The following is a 15,774-nucleotide window of genomic DNA, read 5'->3' on the forward strand; positions in this document are numbered from 1 at the left end:
CAAATAACAACGAGAGATCAATCTTTATAGATGTCTTTGATTGTTATAGTCACACTGGACACTTGTGATGTGTGTCATCTGATGTACAGCTCTATTGATGTTTGCCGATGCAGCTTCTGTTGGTATCAAGGATGAAAATAGGGGTGTGTGGGTGGCAGGGTGGTGAATTGGTGTGTGGCAAATTCAAGCCACGTGGACGTAAGAAAGTTGATGTTTTTGTTGGGTCCACCAGTGAATTGTGTAACAACCATCTAATGAATTGCCATCTATTTTATTTAACAGACATTTAGGATATGTCCCCAAAGAATTGTCCCGCCCACTCTTCCTCTACCTTCATCATTAAGTAGAAGTTGTATTTGTCTGCATGGTAACAGATGGACTGAGATGCCTAACATGGTCAACAAGGCTGCTGCTCTCATTGGTTATTTAACAAACATTTTTCCCAACCTTAACCAAATGTTTTAGTGACATTGTGATCACTGGACCTTAAGCATTGTTGAGTTACAATAACCACTGACACCGCCTTATTGTACATAGTTGAAACCATATCAATGTATGGATATTGCATCGAGTGTTCAGTGACATTGTAACAGATATATCTCTTCCAATATCTGGGGACATGTACACACACATTTAAATATATGGTTTATACGATTATACCGTGGTTGGATGTGTACAAGTCCATTTTAGTAATGCCTTGACATCAAATTAGCATACTGTAAGTCAAGCTCAGAGGATGGATTACAGGAGGGCTTTCAACTCCACAAAAGCCAGGTTCAATTCCCAACGTATTCTCTGATCTGTGCTCTGAGTGAGCACTTTTCTGCAGTGAGCTAGTGATACAGTCGGGTCAGCAAGTCACAGCAGACTTGTTTCTTTGCAATAGTTCAAAGCCATTCTCTGTCTACAGTTTCTTCCCTCTGAGCACTGAATTAAATCAAGCTCCATTAGAAGCTATTTAGGGAGATCGAAAGGAAACCGCATGGAGAGGGGAAGAGAGTGAATGTGGATGAAGAAGAGTTTCATGGTGAAAAAAGACTAGATTAGAAGTAGATGATGTTGTTGTTTATGTGGTTATCTGTGTGTAGCAGTGGAGCTTTGTGTTCTTATTGGACATGGTTAAAAAAAAACAAAAAACATTTAGATCTCATGTGTTTGCAGCATGTTACGATCAATACGTGCATGTCAGCTGCCTCTAACAGCTGTAAATGATATCATCAGCACAGGAGGAAGTCAGGTTGTGTAGTATGAAAAGAAAGAGATTGAGTTTGGATATTAGAGTTGAATAGGCCAAACAAGCACAGGACTTTTGTATCCAGTAAAATGCTCAAACAAAGCTGCATGAAGTCAGATATTAGAATAATGTTTCGTACGCAAGTAACCTCACATAACCAGTCCAAACCTTTACTCTTCATCAACACTTGTTACATAAAAAGTTACTGCATGTCCTAATGGCATGCAAGCGCCTGTTACATGCATTGTGTAGCAACATACACTCGCTGTCCATACTGTATCGGTGAAAGACGCTTCTGTTTCAGCATGTAAACAAAGCACGCTGCTATCAGCTGTGCAGAGGAGACCAGCTGGAGACATCCCAGATGGAGGAGTATTTCTATCTTCCTACGTTTTCACTTTATAAACACAAGTTATGTCACAACACTCCAGTTGTGGATATGGATAATATTAATGCACAATATCAAAGTTTCACCTTGAGATGATTGAGGCCAAAAAATTATAATCATGCCACTGTTGCAGTATGTCCTAAATAATATCCTTTTAGTCAAATTAAGGTAAGACAAGGGGGGAGCAACACATTACTTCATAAACTTAACTAATGCATAAGTAACCAGGAGTCATAAAAGCATACAACTGCATGAGGGTTTTAGCAATCTTTTTAAATTCAAACTTGACCATGTAGTTGAAGTTATCTCAACTTAACCAATCTGTAAACTTTGAAGTTTGGGGAAAGGTGGTTTGTTTTTGTCACTGTTTATCATAGACATTGATTCACAGTTAGACTGTTACTGTATGTAGAGCCTTATGGGGCATTCACACCAAACACAAATAAGACCATTCACGCAAATGAATTACATGTTAAGTCAATCTAAAGACGTGAATAGACGCGAGTAGTGGTCTGGCAGTGCAAATGATGCAAATTGGGTGGTGCGATGTCTTTACTTTGAAGAAAGTTAGTGAGGAGGATTATCTGGTAAGTGGTACAACTTATCTGGTAAATTGTGAAAAACTTTTTGTCACTTGAATCCAGCTATCTGTTGTACTGGGAAGTTAGCACTGCCCCCTTTAGCAAAACTGACGTCTTGGGCACTCGTGTACATGCAATTTTGTGAGTAAACACAAAACATTCTCGCATTTGTATTTGCGCAAATAGCGCAATCGTTCACGTTACAACATTATAGCGAAGTTTGCTCCCATCTAAGGACACCGCTGTTCAGTAAATATGTGACAAGTTTGATCCTCTTCCTCCTGTATACTTTCTATTGTAATTTGAGTTTTGAAACTGGCCTCAAGTCATCCTCATTGGTGTGAGAAAAACTTGGCTCTGCAGCTGCTCACTCAGATTAATTTCCCAAAAGTATTGCACAAGAAAATTATTGAGAAAATGAGTAAAACTGAAGCCGGTCTCATGAGTTTGCAAGTTCTCAAGTGATACTGTGAAACAAAAAACGTACATTGGTTTCAGGTGATGTTTGCCTTAGAAAGCTTTCTCTCTCTCTCTCTCTCTCTGTCGCTCTCTCTCTCTCTCTCTCTCTCCCTCTCCCTCCTGCTTTATAGCTAATTAGGGCTCTCTGCTTTGATCTAGTCAGCCTTCTTTTCCCCATCCCATTAATGGGGACCACATCTGTTTGTGACAAAGACTTTTTGTATGCCTGTCAGACTTGATCTCGCCATCTTGCTTAAATTTATATGGTTGCCATTTTCATTAGTTGTCTTACAGAAGAATATAGAGACATCTGGTTTGATCACTTGGCAGAGCGCTGCACCACAGTTTGATGCAACTATTGTGTGCAAAAATTATAAGTAATTCTTTCTCAGATACCTGTGTCTCTCTGTGCAGTTGATGGAAGGTGAACAAGCAACTTTGCATGAAGGACGTTCTGTTTGAGTGTGCATAATCTCAAGCAGAAGTTGATTGACTAATTATCGACGGGACACAGCCTGGGGAGGTGCTCACCCAGAGCCTGACTGAAGGACGCTGCAAAGGAACTAACAGTGAACCATGACCTCAACATCTGCAGAGTGTGTAATCAGGCAACACCAATAAGAGAGGAACGACACTGTGACTTAATGTCAAGGACACAAAGCGTCAGAGGAAAGCTTAGAGCAGTGCTGCTCCAGTACAGAGAGGAGAGTTACTTTGATTTTTCTTCTTTCTTAAAGTGCCACTGTCTTGTTCACTCTATGCACTGCAGGCATGCAGGGGTAAAACCTTCTGTCCATGAAAGCTAACAGATAACAGGAACACTTTTCAGCACCGTCATCATCAGAAATAACAAAAATCTGATTGGTTTGAACACTTTTATGGACAATCACACTCTCCAGGGGATGAACAGTTTTGATTGTAATGGTCCCCTAGCTGTTCCTCATAGTTCCACAAACCAAATGACACAAATGGCTCACTTTTCCCATGTCAGTGGCTTTCCTGATTACACATAACTGCATTTTCTGATCCCCACATTTTGTCATTGTTAAATCTGTTTATGGGCACATTGTGATATGCTCATATATTTTAAGCTGGATAGTCATATACATCAAAAGGATTAAGATTTTAACTAAGGGCTATTCTCCTTTTCTTTTACATTCTAGGCTTCTATGTTATTGTGACCTGCTGTATACAACCCACTCAAAACAAACTGCACCAAGGGAAATTTTGTGTAGAGTTACACGTTTAAGCCGAAGCATTCACCCCCTGAAACCCTGCGCTGAGACTTCATCTTGTACCTGAACAGGAGCTCCTGCACTGTTAAAACTAAAAAGCTGTGAAAACTCAAAAATTCAAGGCAACTATCTGCACTAGATTTTTTGTTTTTGAGGCTAACTAGAATTTATTGTTCAGAAAATGTACCTATGTTACTGCACGTTACTGCACTGTTTTCCCACTTGCAAGGTAGCTAGCTAATGTTCAAGGCGGCTAACTATTGGTAATGACCATGCCTTGTAAAACTATCAAATTAAAAGTTACATTAACCGGTAATCAACTCACCATCAATTGAACAACTGCAAAGCTAGAGTTTCAATACAATACTCAATACTCAATACTCACCTCTAGGGCGATGAAATTCACACAGGAGAGGAGAGATGGCACCACATGTGGGAAATTGATAGTGTGGAAGACCCCTGTAGATTTGAGTTGGAGACCCCGTTCTTTGCCTGAAGCAGACTCAAATAATTTAGCCGAGCCTCAAATCCATAATTTACAGTTTTACCAACCTAACTTATGAAATGAGACCAACTTTACACAACAAACTTAATTTGTTACTTTGATGTAGTTTGCAACACGATGGAAAAAATGTTTTGTTAACTTAACCAAAAAATCTTTTTCAGGCCAAAAATTTTAAGTTTTCATTTTTATAGTGTGAGGACTCTTTCTTTGAGACTATCTTCATATCTTTGCAGAGACGGATATTGTTGCCAGTGCTGGAGTCGACGTTTTCTCAAATCTCTGAAATCTGGTTTTCACTTTCATCACATGACGGGAGGTAGACGAACATTTGCATTTGCAGAACTCCAGCAACAGAAACACCCAGTCTCGTTACAGGCTTGATTTTTGGATTTCCAAAACACACAGCCAAAAGAAGCCTAGTTTTGGACATGAAATTGTGAGAAGTCAAGAAACCAATGATGATAAATAAAGTGTAATACTGAAAAATTATTTTTTGTTCCTTTTTACTGCATTGAAAAAGCAGTAAAAATCTAAATAATCTTCAATGATCCCGTTTCGTACATACAAGGCACTGAAATGCTAAACTAAAAGTGCATTTCTAGCTTGTGGCGAAGGTCAAAATGTTAAATGAATGAAGGATTTCGTCCCTCAGTGTACAGATGAAGCACAGTTAATTTTCAACATAAATAGTGAAGTACGAGGGAACTGTTAGGTGTTTAGTGCAGATCTGAGTGGGGGAGTAGTTCTGTTTTTTAGTGTTGGCTGATATACATTTGGTGGAATAATCGTTACAAAAGAGAATTTATAGCATTGTAAAGTGAAACTCTTCACACTGCTTTAATGTATCTTCAAATAAACATCCACTTATCTAGAAATGAAGCCAAATGCTTGTTTTTATCAGCCAATAACATGTTGTTATTTGCACCAGCTGCTGTGTTGGAGAGAGCTGGCAGGGGTTAGGTAGAGCCCATCTCACCACAGGTGTGCCTCACAGATAGACAGCACACACACTCTGCTCTGTTAGTGCCTGACATAAACACACTGAGGGGTTTTAATTCCCTGCTTCAGGGCCACCATGCACAAAGAGAAGCACGCATCCTTCACACCTTCCAGTCTGATGTTATAGAATACACCCTTTTTTTCTCTTCTCTCTCTCCTTAGTTTAAATATCTGTCAGCTGTCACACCATCCAACTGCTGATGAATTTTTGTTTGTGTACCTTGTGGTTAATGTAGTCTACCTGAGAGTGTAAGGTGTTAAAAACACGTGTAACAACCAGGCCCAACAACTGACAACAATATGTCAACTAAATCAGAATCAGTAGCTGGAGCAGGGAAGGAGAGCTTCTGTGTGAGACCACAGACGGCGAACCGCGCTGGTATCTTTGGCATTTTTCAAGGTGCACATTTTATGATGTTTTTTTCTAATGCTTGTGTTTTAAAAATTATTTTATGGTGAATAGTAAGAGGTGTTATCTTCCTCAAATACAAAGATTTATTTAATTTATTTATTTGGCTGTCTTTTTTAATTTTTAAACGAAGGCTCAGTGGTCAATACAGCTCTAATGGTTCAAGTTTATGTCGCTCAAGCAGGAGTGAAGTATGCTCCGCTGCCCTTAGTATCAGTCTGAGCACTTTAGGTTGCATTAAGATAAACTACGGTGTGATGGTAATAAAAGAACATGTCGCATAGTGCCACAGTTTGGCTCATTAACATCTTTCTATAACTTTAGACTGTAGAGCTCTAGCATGTACAGGAATAAGATATGGACCGCTGTGTATCAGGCATACACATACATACAATACTTAGTTATAAGGGACATTTATTTGTGTTTTTGTCTTTCTGTGAAGATAGAGAATATCAAGAACCTTTTAAGACTTTTCTTTGCCTTTGTAAGTTGGTGTTTCTTTGAATTGCCTCTGTGTTTGAAATATGATGGATAAATAAAACAGCTTTGTTCTGCCGTATCCTGTGGCTCTCCAGGTACTGTAAAACTTTTACAGGCGTTAGAGAAGCATAGAATTGATCTAACTCTCAGAAATATGCAACAGAAATGGTCTTGCTTACACAAGGATTATGTGACAATTGTAATATATTTTTGTTATTAATTAAAAAAAACCTTAATTGCTTCCTTTCTCTATATCTTGCAACCTCAGCCCACAGGACGAGATCCACACAAAAAAATTAATTCATGTTTCGTGGTTAAACATCTTTAAATCATGTAGTTTCAACATGACATGCAAAATCCTTAAAACTACAAGATTGCTGTATGTCAACACAACCTAAAGGGTTTAGGTAGGAACCCCATCTGCAATACCTCTCCAGAGCAGAAGGTGGCAGTAAGGTGTGACAGGCCCTATTCATCAGCCTAGGTAGCGTGCTTCTGGCAAAGAAGAGCCATTACGGGAAGTTGGGAGAGATCGCCTGTGACTGACTGCAATTCGGGCGCTGGTGGCCTAGCGGTCCAATCGCCCCACATATCGAGGCTATAGTCCTCGTCGTAGAGGTCGCCGGTTCAACTCCCGACCGGTTGACCATTTGCTGCATGTCTTCCCCCACTCCTTAATCCCCACGTTGCCTTTCTCTCTTCTGCTGTCCTGTCAATAAAGGCGAAAAAAACCCAAAAATATAACGACAAAAAAAAGTTACCCATAATCATATGATACAAGTTATTGTGACCCAAGACAATTAAGTCAGATCCTACCTTAGTAAATATGTTCAAACAACCTTTACAAATTAAGTTGGACCCAAACATTGCAAATAAGTAAAGCTAACGTCAATACTTTATGTTCACTCAACATATTTACAATTAGTTGGTTCTACAAAATTGTGTTTTGCTAAATAAAAGCACCGAACAAATTATTTCTTTGAGTGCAGAACATGTTTCAAGTGTTTTGTAATGATGTCAAATCAAAAGTCATAATTAATGATATATCCTGTTTAATCTGATTTTGCTGAATTCATGATGATGCATAAGTCAGAATTTTTGAACTTGTGCTGCAGCAAAAGAAGGCTCTCTGTAAAGTAGTTTTACTCTGCATCGATTTAAAACAGCATTATGCACATACCACCCACCGCGGCTTGCTGTGGGAGGTCTGTTTTCACAGGGTTAAAGAGGGAGACATGAATAGATCCAGTGCAATGTGCCCCTTGCTGTGTATGTGGGCATTTCACTGTCTGGAACCTACCACAAACAAACACACACTGCTGTGTCAGGCCACTCTAATTTCCCATAACAGCCATACCACCCTCCCTGTGCCTGGTATGCTCGTGCTCACTCACATTATCAATACACACATAATCAACACACACACAGTAAGTGACACACACGTTGTCCAGTAGCCACCACCTCATTCACTCTGCACTCATTTAGAAAACCTTGGTGATAAATAGCTCCCCCGCCGTGATGTGTTATTTTTTTCTGCTTCAGAAGTTTTCCTCAAGGTAGGCAAATTTAATAATGCAGACATTATGTAAATTACCTCATTAAATAGAAAATGCATACTCAAAAAACAGACGCCTCCAAACATGCTATCTTGTTTGTAGCATTTATAAACAATCATTGAGCCTGCCTCTACAGTTTATCACAGAGCAGAAATGAAAAATGAATAAAAGACCCACAATTAGGTTATTATACCCTTGATGATAGGTACACACAAGCAGACACACACATCAGGACAAGGCCACAGATTACATAGGGGATTCAAAGCACAATACAGGGAACCATCCGCAGCTAACGGACAAAATATGTAAATAGTCTGGATCACAGCACAGAGGAGGACAAACATCACTGTTAACCATAACAACACAATGATCCACTTGTGGGTTGGACGAAAGACTTTAATCCTTGAATAAAACAAGGACAAACGCTTGAAACATCAAAGAAAGAGAGTCACTAAAGTCTGGTCTCCTTGGAGGGACAATAGAGCAGATATCTACTGTAAGCAAACTGTAGCTGTTTCCGATGAATGAAAGAAAGGAAGGCAGGAAAAAGTTACATTTTATTCCTGTTGTGAAGAAAGTTGTCATGATAACTGAGATCCTCATCGTAACGTAGCAGCTTAAAGAAAAAGGACTTGTAGCACGTGACCCAACTCATCCCTGACCTGCTCCCAAATTGTAGTGACAAGTCTTTTAGTCTGTGCTTTACCAAAGCAGAAACCTCAGGAGCTAAAGTTGAAATCCATAACAACTGAACTTTAAGTGTCCATTTGAAGCTGGCCTCAGAAGCCAAGGAAGCCCTGTTAGAGTCAACATTAATATAACCTTTTTGGTTTAAGCTCTTTGGACGACATTACTGATACCCCTTTTTCCACTGAGGCAGTTTCAGGGCTGTGCCCAAGACAACCATTTTTTTGTGTTTCGACTGCAAGAGACCCGGCTCCCGGCTAAGAAAACAGGTTCCAGAGCAGCACCAACTCTATGCTGGTCTAGAACCGCGAAGCGCTTACGTCAAGGGCGAAGGATGGGGTTGCTGTGACCAAAAAGACAAACCAAACCGTCCATGTAAAGTAAGATGAGTAGCACATAAGTGTTGGTTAAGTTGGATAAGTGCTCTTCGAGACCTTGAAAAGTCAGGAGCAACACCAGCAAGCATGCTATGTTGTCCGCCATCGTCGTTATTGTGAGGGAAAGTTCGCGCTGGTGATGCTGGGAAAAGCGGTCACGTAGAAGTGACGTCATGACGTGGCTCTTCCACGGGCTCGAGCGGGTGGAAGAACAAACTGGTGCCTAGTTGGTTCGCAAGTTGAACCAGTTCCAAATCAGCACAAGCACCAGCCCGGAACTAGGACCAGGTTTGCGTTGGTCGAAAAGGGGTATGAGCCTACCATAGACTGTAAAAAATATGGACGTAGTATCCGTGACGTCACCCATCTGTTCCTGAGAGCTGTTTTGAAGCAAATCGACGGCAGCAGCCATATTGGTAATGCGGAACTCAACTAGGCAGAGTGTGACGTAGTGTGAGTCTCTTAGCCAATGGCTGTGTGTTCCCGACCGGGATTCACGTCAGTCATGTCCTTATTTGGGCAAATCTCGTAATCTTAATATCTTCTTAACCGTCACGTTAGAAAAAAATTCACCCCCCGTACAGTGTATGCCATTAGAGAGATTAGCGTTGTAGGGCCAAGCCGTTTTTTGAACCAGGCTGTAAACATGTTTATTAATGCTGCAAAGATCGTCTTTTTCCCATTCATATCTATGTGGTTTCCGGTGTTTCTGCAGCCAGCCTCAAGCGGATTTTCGATGTATTGCAGTTTATATCACTTCCGCATTGGCTTCATCGTTTGAGACCGGAGTTTGCCGCTTGGAGCCTACGCCCATGTTTTATTCAGGCGATGGTCCAATGGGTTGAGGATTCCATTTTGTCTCGACCTGGAAATTCTGTTTTTTAGCCCATAAACTACAGGCCTGTAACTTTTCTTTTTTCACCCAAGTTCTTAGCACAGGTCACAATGGTCCAGAACTCATTGTACATCCTGATCCTTGTTTCTGCAGCAAAACTCTCAGCTTCGATCCAACTTGTCCAAAATCCTGCTGGGATTATATTAACCAAGGCTGACCTGCCCTGGCTCTAAACAAAGCTTTCAGCCGCAGATAACGTCATCTCAAACCCTGAAGACTAAATGAGATCTAAAGCACAAATACTCTACTCGGTCTTCATTTGCTTTTATAGTTACAGAAAATATTCGCCCTCTGTTGTGCAGATACAGGAATGAGCTCTATAGACCAAAGTTTTATTTTGTACCAGACTGTGAACATGTTTATTTCTGCTGTAAAGGTGAACTTTTTAGAATGAGTGTGTCTGTGGTTTTGCCGTTTCTGCAGCCAGCCCTTGTGAGGATCTGCAGTTTTTAACACTTCTGCATTGGCCTCATGATTTAAGACAGGAGGTTGTCACTTTGTTAACTCTCTAAAATAACAATGTTTTACTTTTCATTTCGGCTTGGTGTTGAGTTGTCGTCTTTCCATGGTTATCACCTTGTCAGTATTCAGATCTAGGGATACTAATTTAACACTCAATCACAGAGATCTCTGTGTGCACTGATACCTACTAAAAAAATGATAAATATGTATCTAGAGAAATGGTTTGTTGTGTCTGCATAAGTGAGTTTGTATTGTTTTTTTTCCACCCAGTGCGTGTTTTGTCAAATAAAGCAGCTTCTTAGGGACAAAAGCATCATCATCCATGCAGAGAAGGAAATCAAGTTAAGCATACACAAGCATACACACAACCAAGTTTGTGACAGCAAGGGATCTGACATCAGAAAGGAGGGCCGAAAAAGTCAATTAAATCCTTGAAAGCATAAAAATAAGGAGTCTCTGCGGTGTGCAGGTAGCATGCTTGTTGAAATGCACGGTCACCCTCCTGTGATTTGTGGCACAGCAGTCACACTCGGCTCCAGCTTCTCCAACGTACTGTGAAGTAATGAAGACTCTCTATGGAAAGCGTCTCTGTCACATCAGCCTGTCAGACAGCTCCCAGGTGAAAAAGTGTCCGTTTCTCCAGACAGAGCAGCGCATCTAAACCAACGCCTTCTCTTGTTTGTTTGCTTACAGCATGTCCACGTCCACGTGCTGCCCAGGAAGGCCGGAGACTTTGAGCGGAATGACAGTGTCTATGATGAGGTAAGATGGCAGACTGATCTTCTTTAAACCTTGCATATTGCAAATGTAAAAAAGACCAAACTGTATCTGATGTATATGATTACACTCTTATTGGCTTGACTACAGCTTCAATTACTTCTGCTGAATGAAAGAAATAGCAAAGATGATCCCGGAGCAGAGAGAAATGGAGAGCAAGCAAGTGGAGAGCAGTAGTTTAAACATTTTTAATCAGTCGCAAAGAAATGTGCTCTTCCCCCTTAATGTCAATGAGGCATTTGACGTCCATGCTGCTCAAAGTCAACCCACAGCTCCTTTTGTTCGTAGGTTAACTGGCTAACAATAGTTGGCATCTTGGAGTAGGCTTTCATCAATGCATACATGCCATTTGTTTACCTACACAGAGGAAGGCTGTGAAGTAATGACGCAATGAGAGCGCTGCCATGGTGTGTGCTTTGGCCTGATTTACAATACTGCACTGTAAACACAAAGATACCCAGGGGAAAAATGCAACAATGGACAAAGCAAAAGAGCTACAGGTGTTAAAGAATATTTATATTCTGCTCCAATTTTGCTCTACTAACACTGAAACCATGATTTCAAAGCAAGCCCAGACTAGAATGAAATTGTTTGGAGGATAAATGTGGCCGTAAATAAATCTAAAATTATAATTTTTTTCTTCTTTGTAAGTTGTGTGGAGCAATTTCATGAAATGTGGTATAGAGTGATTTAAAGAGAAGTTTTCTTTTTACGCTCTGCTCTGAACACTGAATAGATTCCAAACCAGGCATCTGAACAAGCTATAAAAATTAGCACTGAGCAGTAGTCAGACATCTCTCAGTTGCAAGGTTTGATCCCAGGCCCTGCTTCGAGATCCCAAAGTGTCCTTGGGCAAGACATTTAACCCAAACTGCTCCTGTCGGCTGTGCCAGTGGTGTGTGAATGAGATGAGTTAATACTTGTGGATGCTTTACATAGCAGCCTCTGCCATCAGTGTATTTAAAAGTGGTGTGAATGGGTGAAATGTGGCATGTAGTGTTAAAGCACTTTGAGTGGTCAGAAGAATAAAGAAGAAGAGTCACATCATTAAATAACGTCAAGCATATCATATTTGATACATCTGTTTTTGAGACCTCTACATCATCAGTGTGATATATTATTTCAGAAAAAAACTGATGTATACAATCAGATACATGCAGTGCATGGATAATCCACCAGGTGTGAGTCATTCATGCACCAGAAGGCCGTTACTTGAAACATCCAAAAATTTCAGCTGTGGATCAGAGACCAACTCAAGGTTTTTCAGGGATTTTTTTGCCAATTTTGAAAAAGTTTGAAGGAAACTTTCAAATTGTTACTGAGACATCAAGTGGAATTGTTACTTTATTGAGACAATGTAAAAGTAATAAATATTACATTACTCGATTTGTAGTCAAATCATGTTGAAAATATGTGTATCAAAATTGATACAGCAGGTGTTTAATTGCATCATAATTTTATTTAAATTTCATACATTATGTATTCCATAAAGATACATACATACATAACTGGGAATATTTAGAGTAGAAATTGAGATATATATAACATATATTGTATTTTTATATATGTGACCTGCTGTATCATGATGAATGATGACTAGTTGAATGTTACAATGGCTCTCTGGTAAATAATTGTCTTTTGCCCATTGATTTCCAATGAAAACTGAACAATTCAGAGAATAAATATACAATAAATTAGTTTTTTTTTGCTACAAAATATGTATGACGTTGTCGTGTAATTTGGACAAAAAAAAATCTAGGTTTGAAATTACTTTGAGGAAAATTTGAAGAAAACTCAAAGTTTAATAGGCTAAAAATGTTGTTTTTAGGTTTTAGTTTGTTTAAAGGCACTGTGAGGAGTTTCTCCACCAGCTTAGGAACAGACTGAAACCATCACTGATGCCTCTTTATGACCTTCAAAAGCAAACAAAACCATAAACAACAACACTGATACCTTCTCTGTTGTCATTTTTAATGCCTTAAACCACTCAGAGGGGGTAGGTGTCAGACCACATGATTGACATTTGGCTGTTTGTTATGGCAAATAATCACATTGAGTGATTAATCTGGCTGTTAAAAGACAACAGGGTGAGGTTTTTGTTGAAAACATTACTTTTGCATGTACAGAACAAGAGATAAGAGGTATCACTATGTCCACAATGGGGCACCAAACTTGATATAAATCAAAAGTTCCTCACAGCAGCTTTAAGAAGAATAACAACCAGAATGCCTGATGTATCAAATATGATGCAAATTAAAACTCATTTGAAAATTGCTTTTTAATTTCTTTTTTTAAGGTCCAATAAACACTCAATTTTGAAAGAATTAGAATTTTCTGACAATTATTTGATGGTTCAGGCTTTACAGGAAGCCTCTTGGAAACCAGGTATGACATTGCATTGGAGATTTTAGTCAAAGCTAAAAAAAAAAACTGTGTAACAACGTATGTAAGATTTAATTTAACCTTTTGTATGAGGTTAACGTAAAACAGATCTTTGCTGCTGGCATCAGTGACTTTGAAAAAGATACAGCCCCTCACCTGCATTATGTTTTTCCTAATAAAGCCAGAACATATTGATTTTACTTAACTGAGTTCTAGGTTTTCTTGAGGTTTCATTCCACTTCCACTGCAATATAAGATTTGAATAGAGAGCTCTGTTAAACCGTGTTTATTTGATGAATGTTTACTGCTTGTTGAACTGAGCATGAGCTTTTGAGCATTAATCCCCACACTCTTTGATTTGGAAGCTAATGGGGGATTGTTGCTTCTCTTCCTGGCTGGCGGGACTCTCAGCAGATGCCTAGTTTACCTCCCCCCCTTCAGGAAATAATTGTTGAATAAGATGGCAGTGAAATGGTGGATTCTAGCACTGCATAATCTGCATTGTTCATAGAGAGGGAGACTCCTTTGTGTGTGTGTGTGTGTGTGTGTGTGTGTGTGTGTGTGTGTGTGTGTGTGTGTATGTGTGTTTGTGTGTGTGTGTGTGTGTGTGTGTGTGTGAGCGTGCGTGCGTGCGTGCGTGCGTGCGTGCGTGCACGTGTGTGTTACTGCAGGATTTTGAAAACACAATTCACTGCTAATGAACTGATTCACCTGTGGCTCCTAATAACTTTAATTAAACATCTGAGAGATGGGTTTGAACAAATATCAGAGGGCTCTACAGCCCCCAGGAGACAGAATCTCCAAACCAATGAACCACAACACTTCAATAAGAAAATAATGAACATGCCTTTCAGGCTGTTTTAAATTTCACTGTGACATTTTGAATTTGTAACAAGAGAGTCAGTAGCAAATGAATATCAATAACTGGTGAGTGTTTGATATGAATATTCTAATAACCACGTCTAATAAAAAGAACTTCAGTACACTTCCTCATCGTGCCTGAGGGGAGAAATGAAACGTGTGGTCCCAGCAGCAAAATATAAATAGGTTTGTTTTTAATTTGCATGCGATCATAAGGGTTATTGTGAGAGCAGTGGCACCAACTCCATTTATATTTTCCATGTCACACCCAGAAAATGAGAGTATTTTTCTTGGAGGTGTTTTTCTTTGCGCTGAATAATCACCCAGTGTTTGCTCCCCTCATACCTTACCTCTGTTAAGTGTTTTATGGGCCAGATTTAACACATTTATTTCTTCATAAAGACTGTTTAAGAGGCAATAGAACAGGTGAAGCCCTTTTCTCTCAACATTGTAAAAAGGGAGGAAACACAGCCAGCTGCTCCTAGTCTCTTTTAAAATGCTCCTCTCTAATACCTTAGTGTTTAAGCTGCATTTATAGAAAATGTGGCATGATGATGGTGCAAAGCGTAGGGGGACTGCTCACGTTTGACACGTCTCTCAAGCAATATTTACCTTAATGTAAAGGGAGGTGACCAATGAGCAAAATGCATGACTTGAATCAATGTATTATGCTGATGCTTCAAACAGTACAGAGGGAGTCAAAAAGGTTAAATCCTAAAATGTGACCCTGGAGTGACCTTGTCTTGGTAGAGACATATGGTGAGTAGAGAGTATGGGAAGACATGCAGCAAATGGTTGCGGTCCTGAGTTGAACCGGCGACCTCTACAACCAGGACTGTAGCCTCTGTATGTGGGGTGCTTAGACCGCCAGGCCACCAGCGCCCCGACCTTGTCTCTTTTGTACATTAGAACCGTTGACTGTATATTAAATAGACGCACCTCTGTCTCTTCTCATTGAGAGAAGTGAAGCCATAATACCATCTCGATGGGAACTGACACATTGCCCTGGTAGTGCAGAGGCGATCTGGTTGGTGTAGCCGTGGGCGGACGTTGCATCCCATCCTCAAATCAAAAAACATGTTTAACTTACAGATAAAACATCAAACGCTAAATGCGGATTCGTTGCTCGGATTTGATTTTTTGTTGAGTTGTTCATATTACTTTTAAAATGTGGCTTCTATCAGATCGCCATGTGAGCTAGTCATGGTCCTGAACCGACCTGCGCACACACAGACGTCACATGCAGATCCTTGTTTATAGAATTAAACATGTGGTTTATGGTGGTTTATGGTTTCATGTTGAATTTGATTTACAGTGAAGAAGAGTGAGCAGATGGTAGTGAGGAAGAGGAAGAGGAAGAGGAGGTCAAACTTTAATTACGACTTATTGAAGACAAATTGCTGCATGGCCTGACACGTCCTCTGTCACGTGTGTTGCTCAAAAATTACGTCAAAGTCTCACGTCATCAAACCTGGATGTTCGGATTG

At 39.9% G+C, this 15,774-nt stretch overlaps 1 protein-coding gene across 4 annotated transcripts in view; it reads left to right on the forward strand.

Moving 5' to 3' along the window:
• Positions 1–15,774, forward strand: part of fhit (fragile histidine triad diadenosine triphosphatase) — a 412,878-nt gene that overhangs the window by 322,539 nt on the left and 74,565 nt on the right. For all 4 annotated transcript variants that reach the window (XM_034689681.1, XM_034689771.1, XM_034689853.1 and 1 more), the window contains one exon: positions 10,961–11,029. In XM_034689681.1, coding sequence (XP_034545572.1) covers positions 10,961–11,029 — 69 coding nt within the window. The remainder of the gene's footprint in view (positions 1–10,960; positions 11,030–15,774) is intronic.

This window comes from Notolabrus celidotus, chromosome 1, assembly GCF_009762535.1.
Source record: "Notolabrus celidotus isolate fNotCel1 chromosome 1, fNotCel1.pri, whole genome shotgun sequence".
Classification (NCBI taxonomy): Eukaryota; Metazoa; Chordata; class Actinopteri; order Labriformes; family Labridae; genus Notolabrus; species Notolabrus celidotus.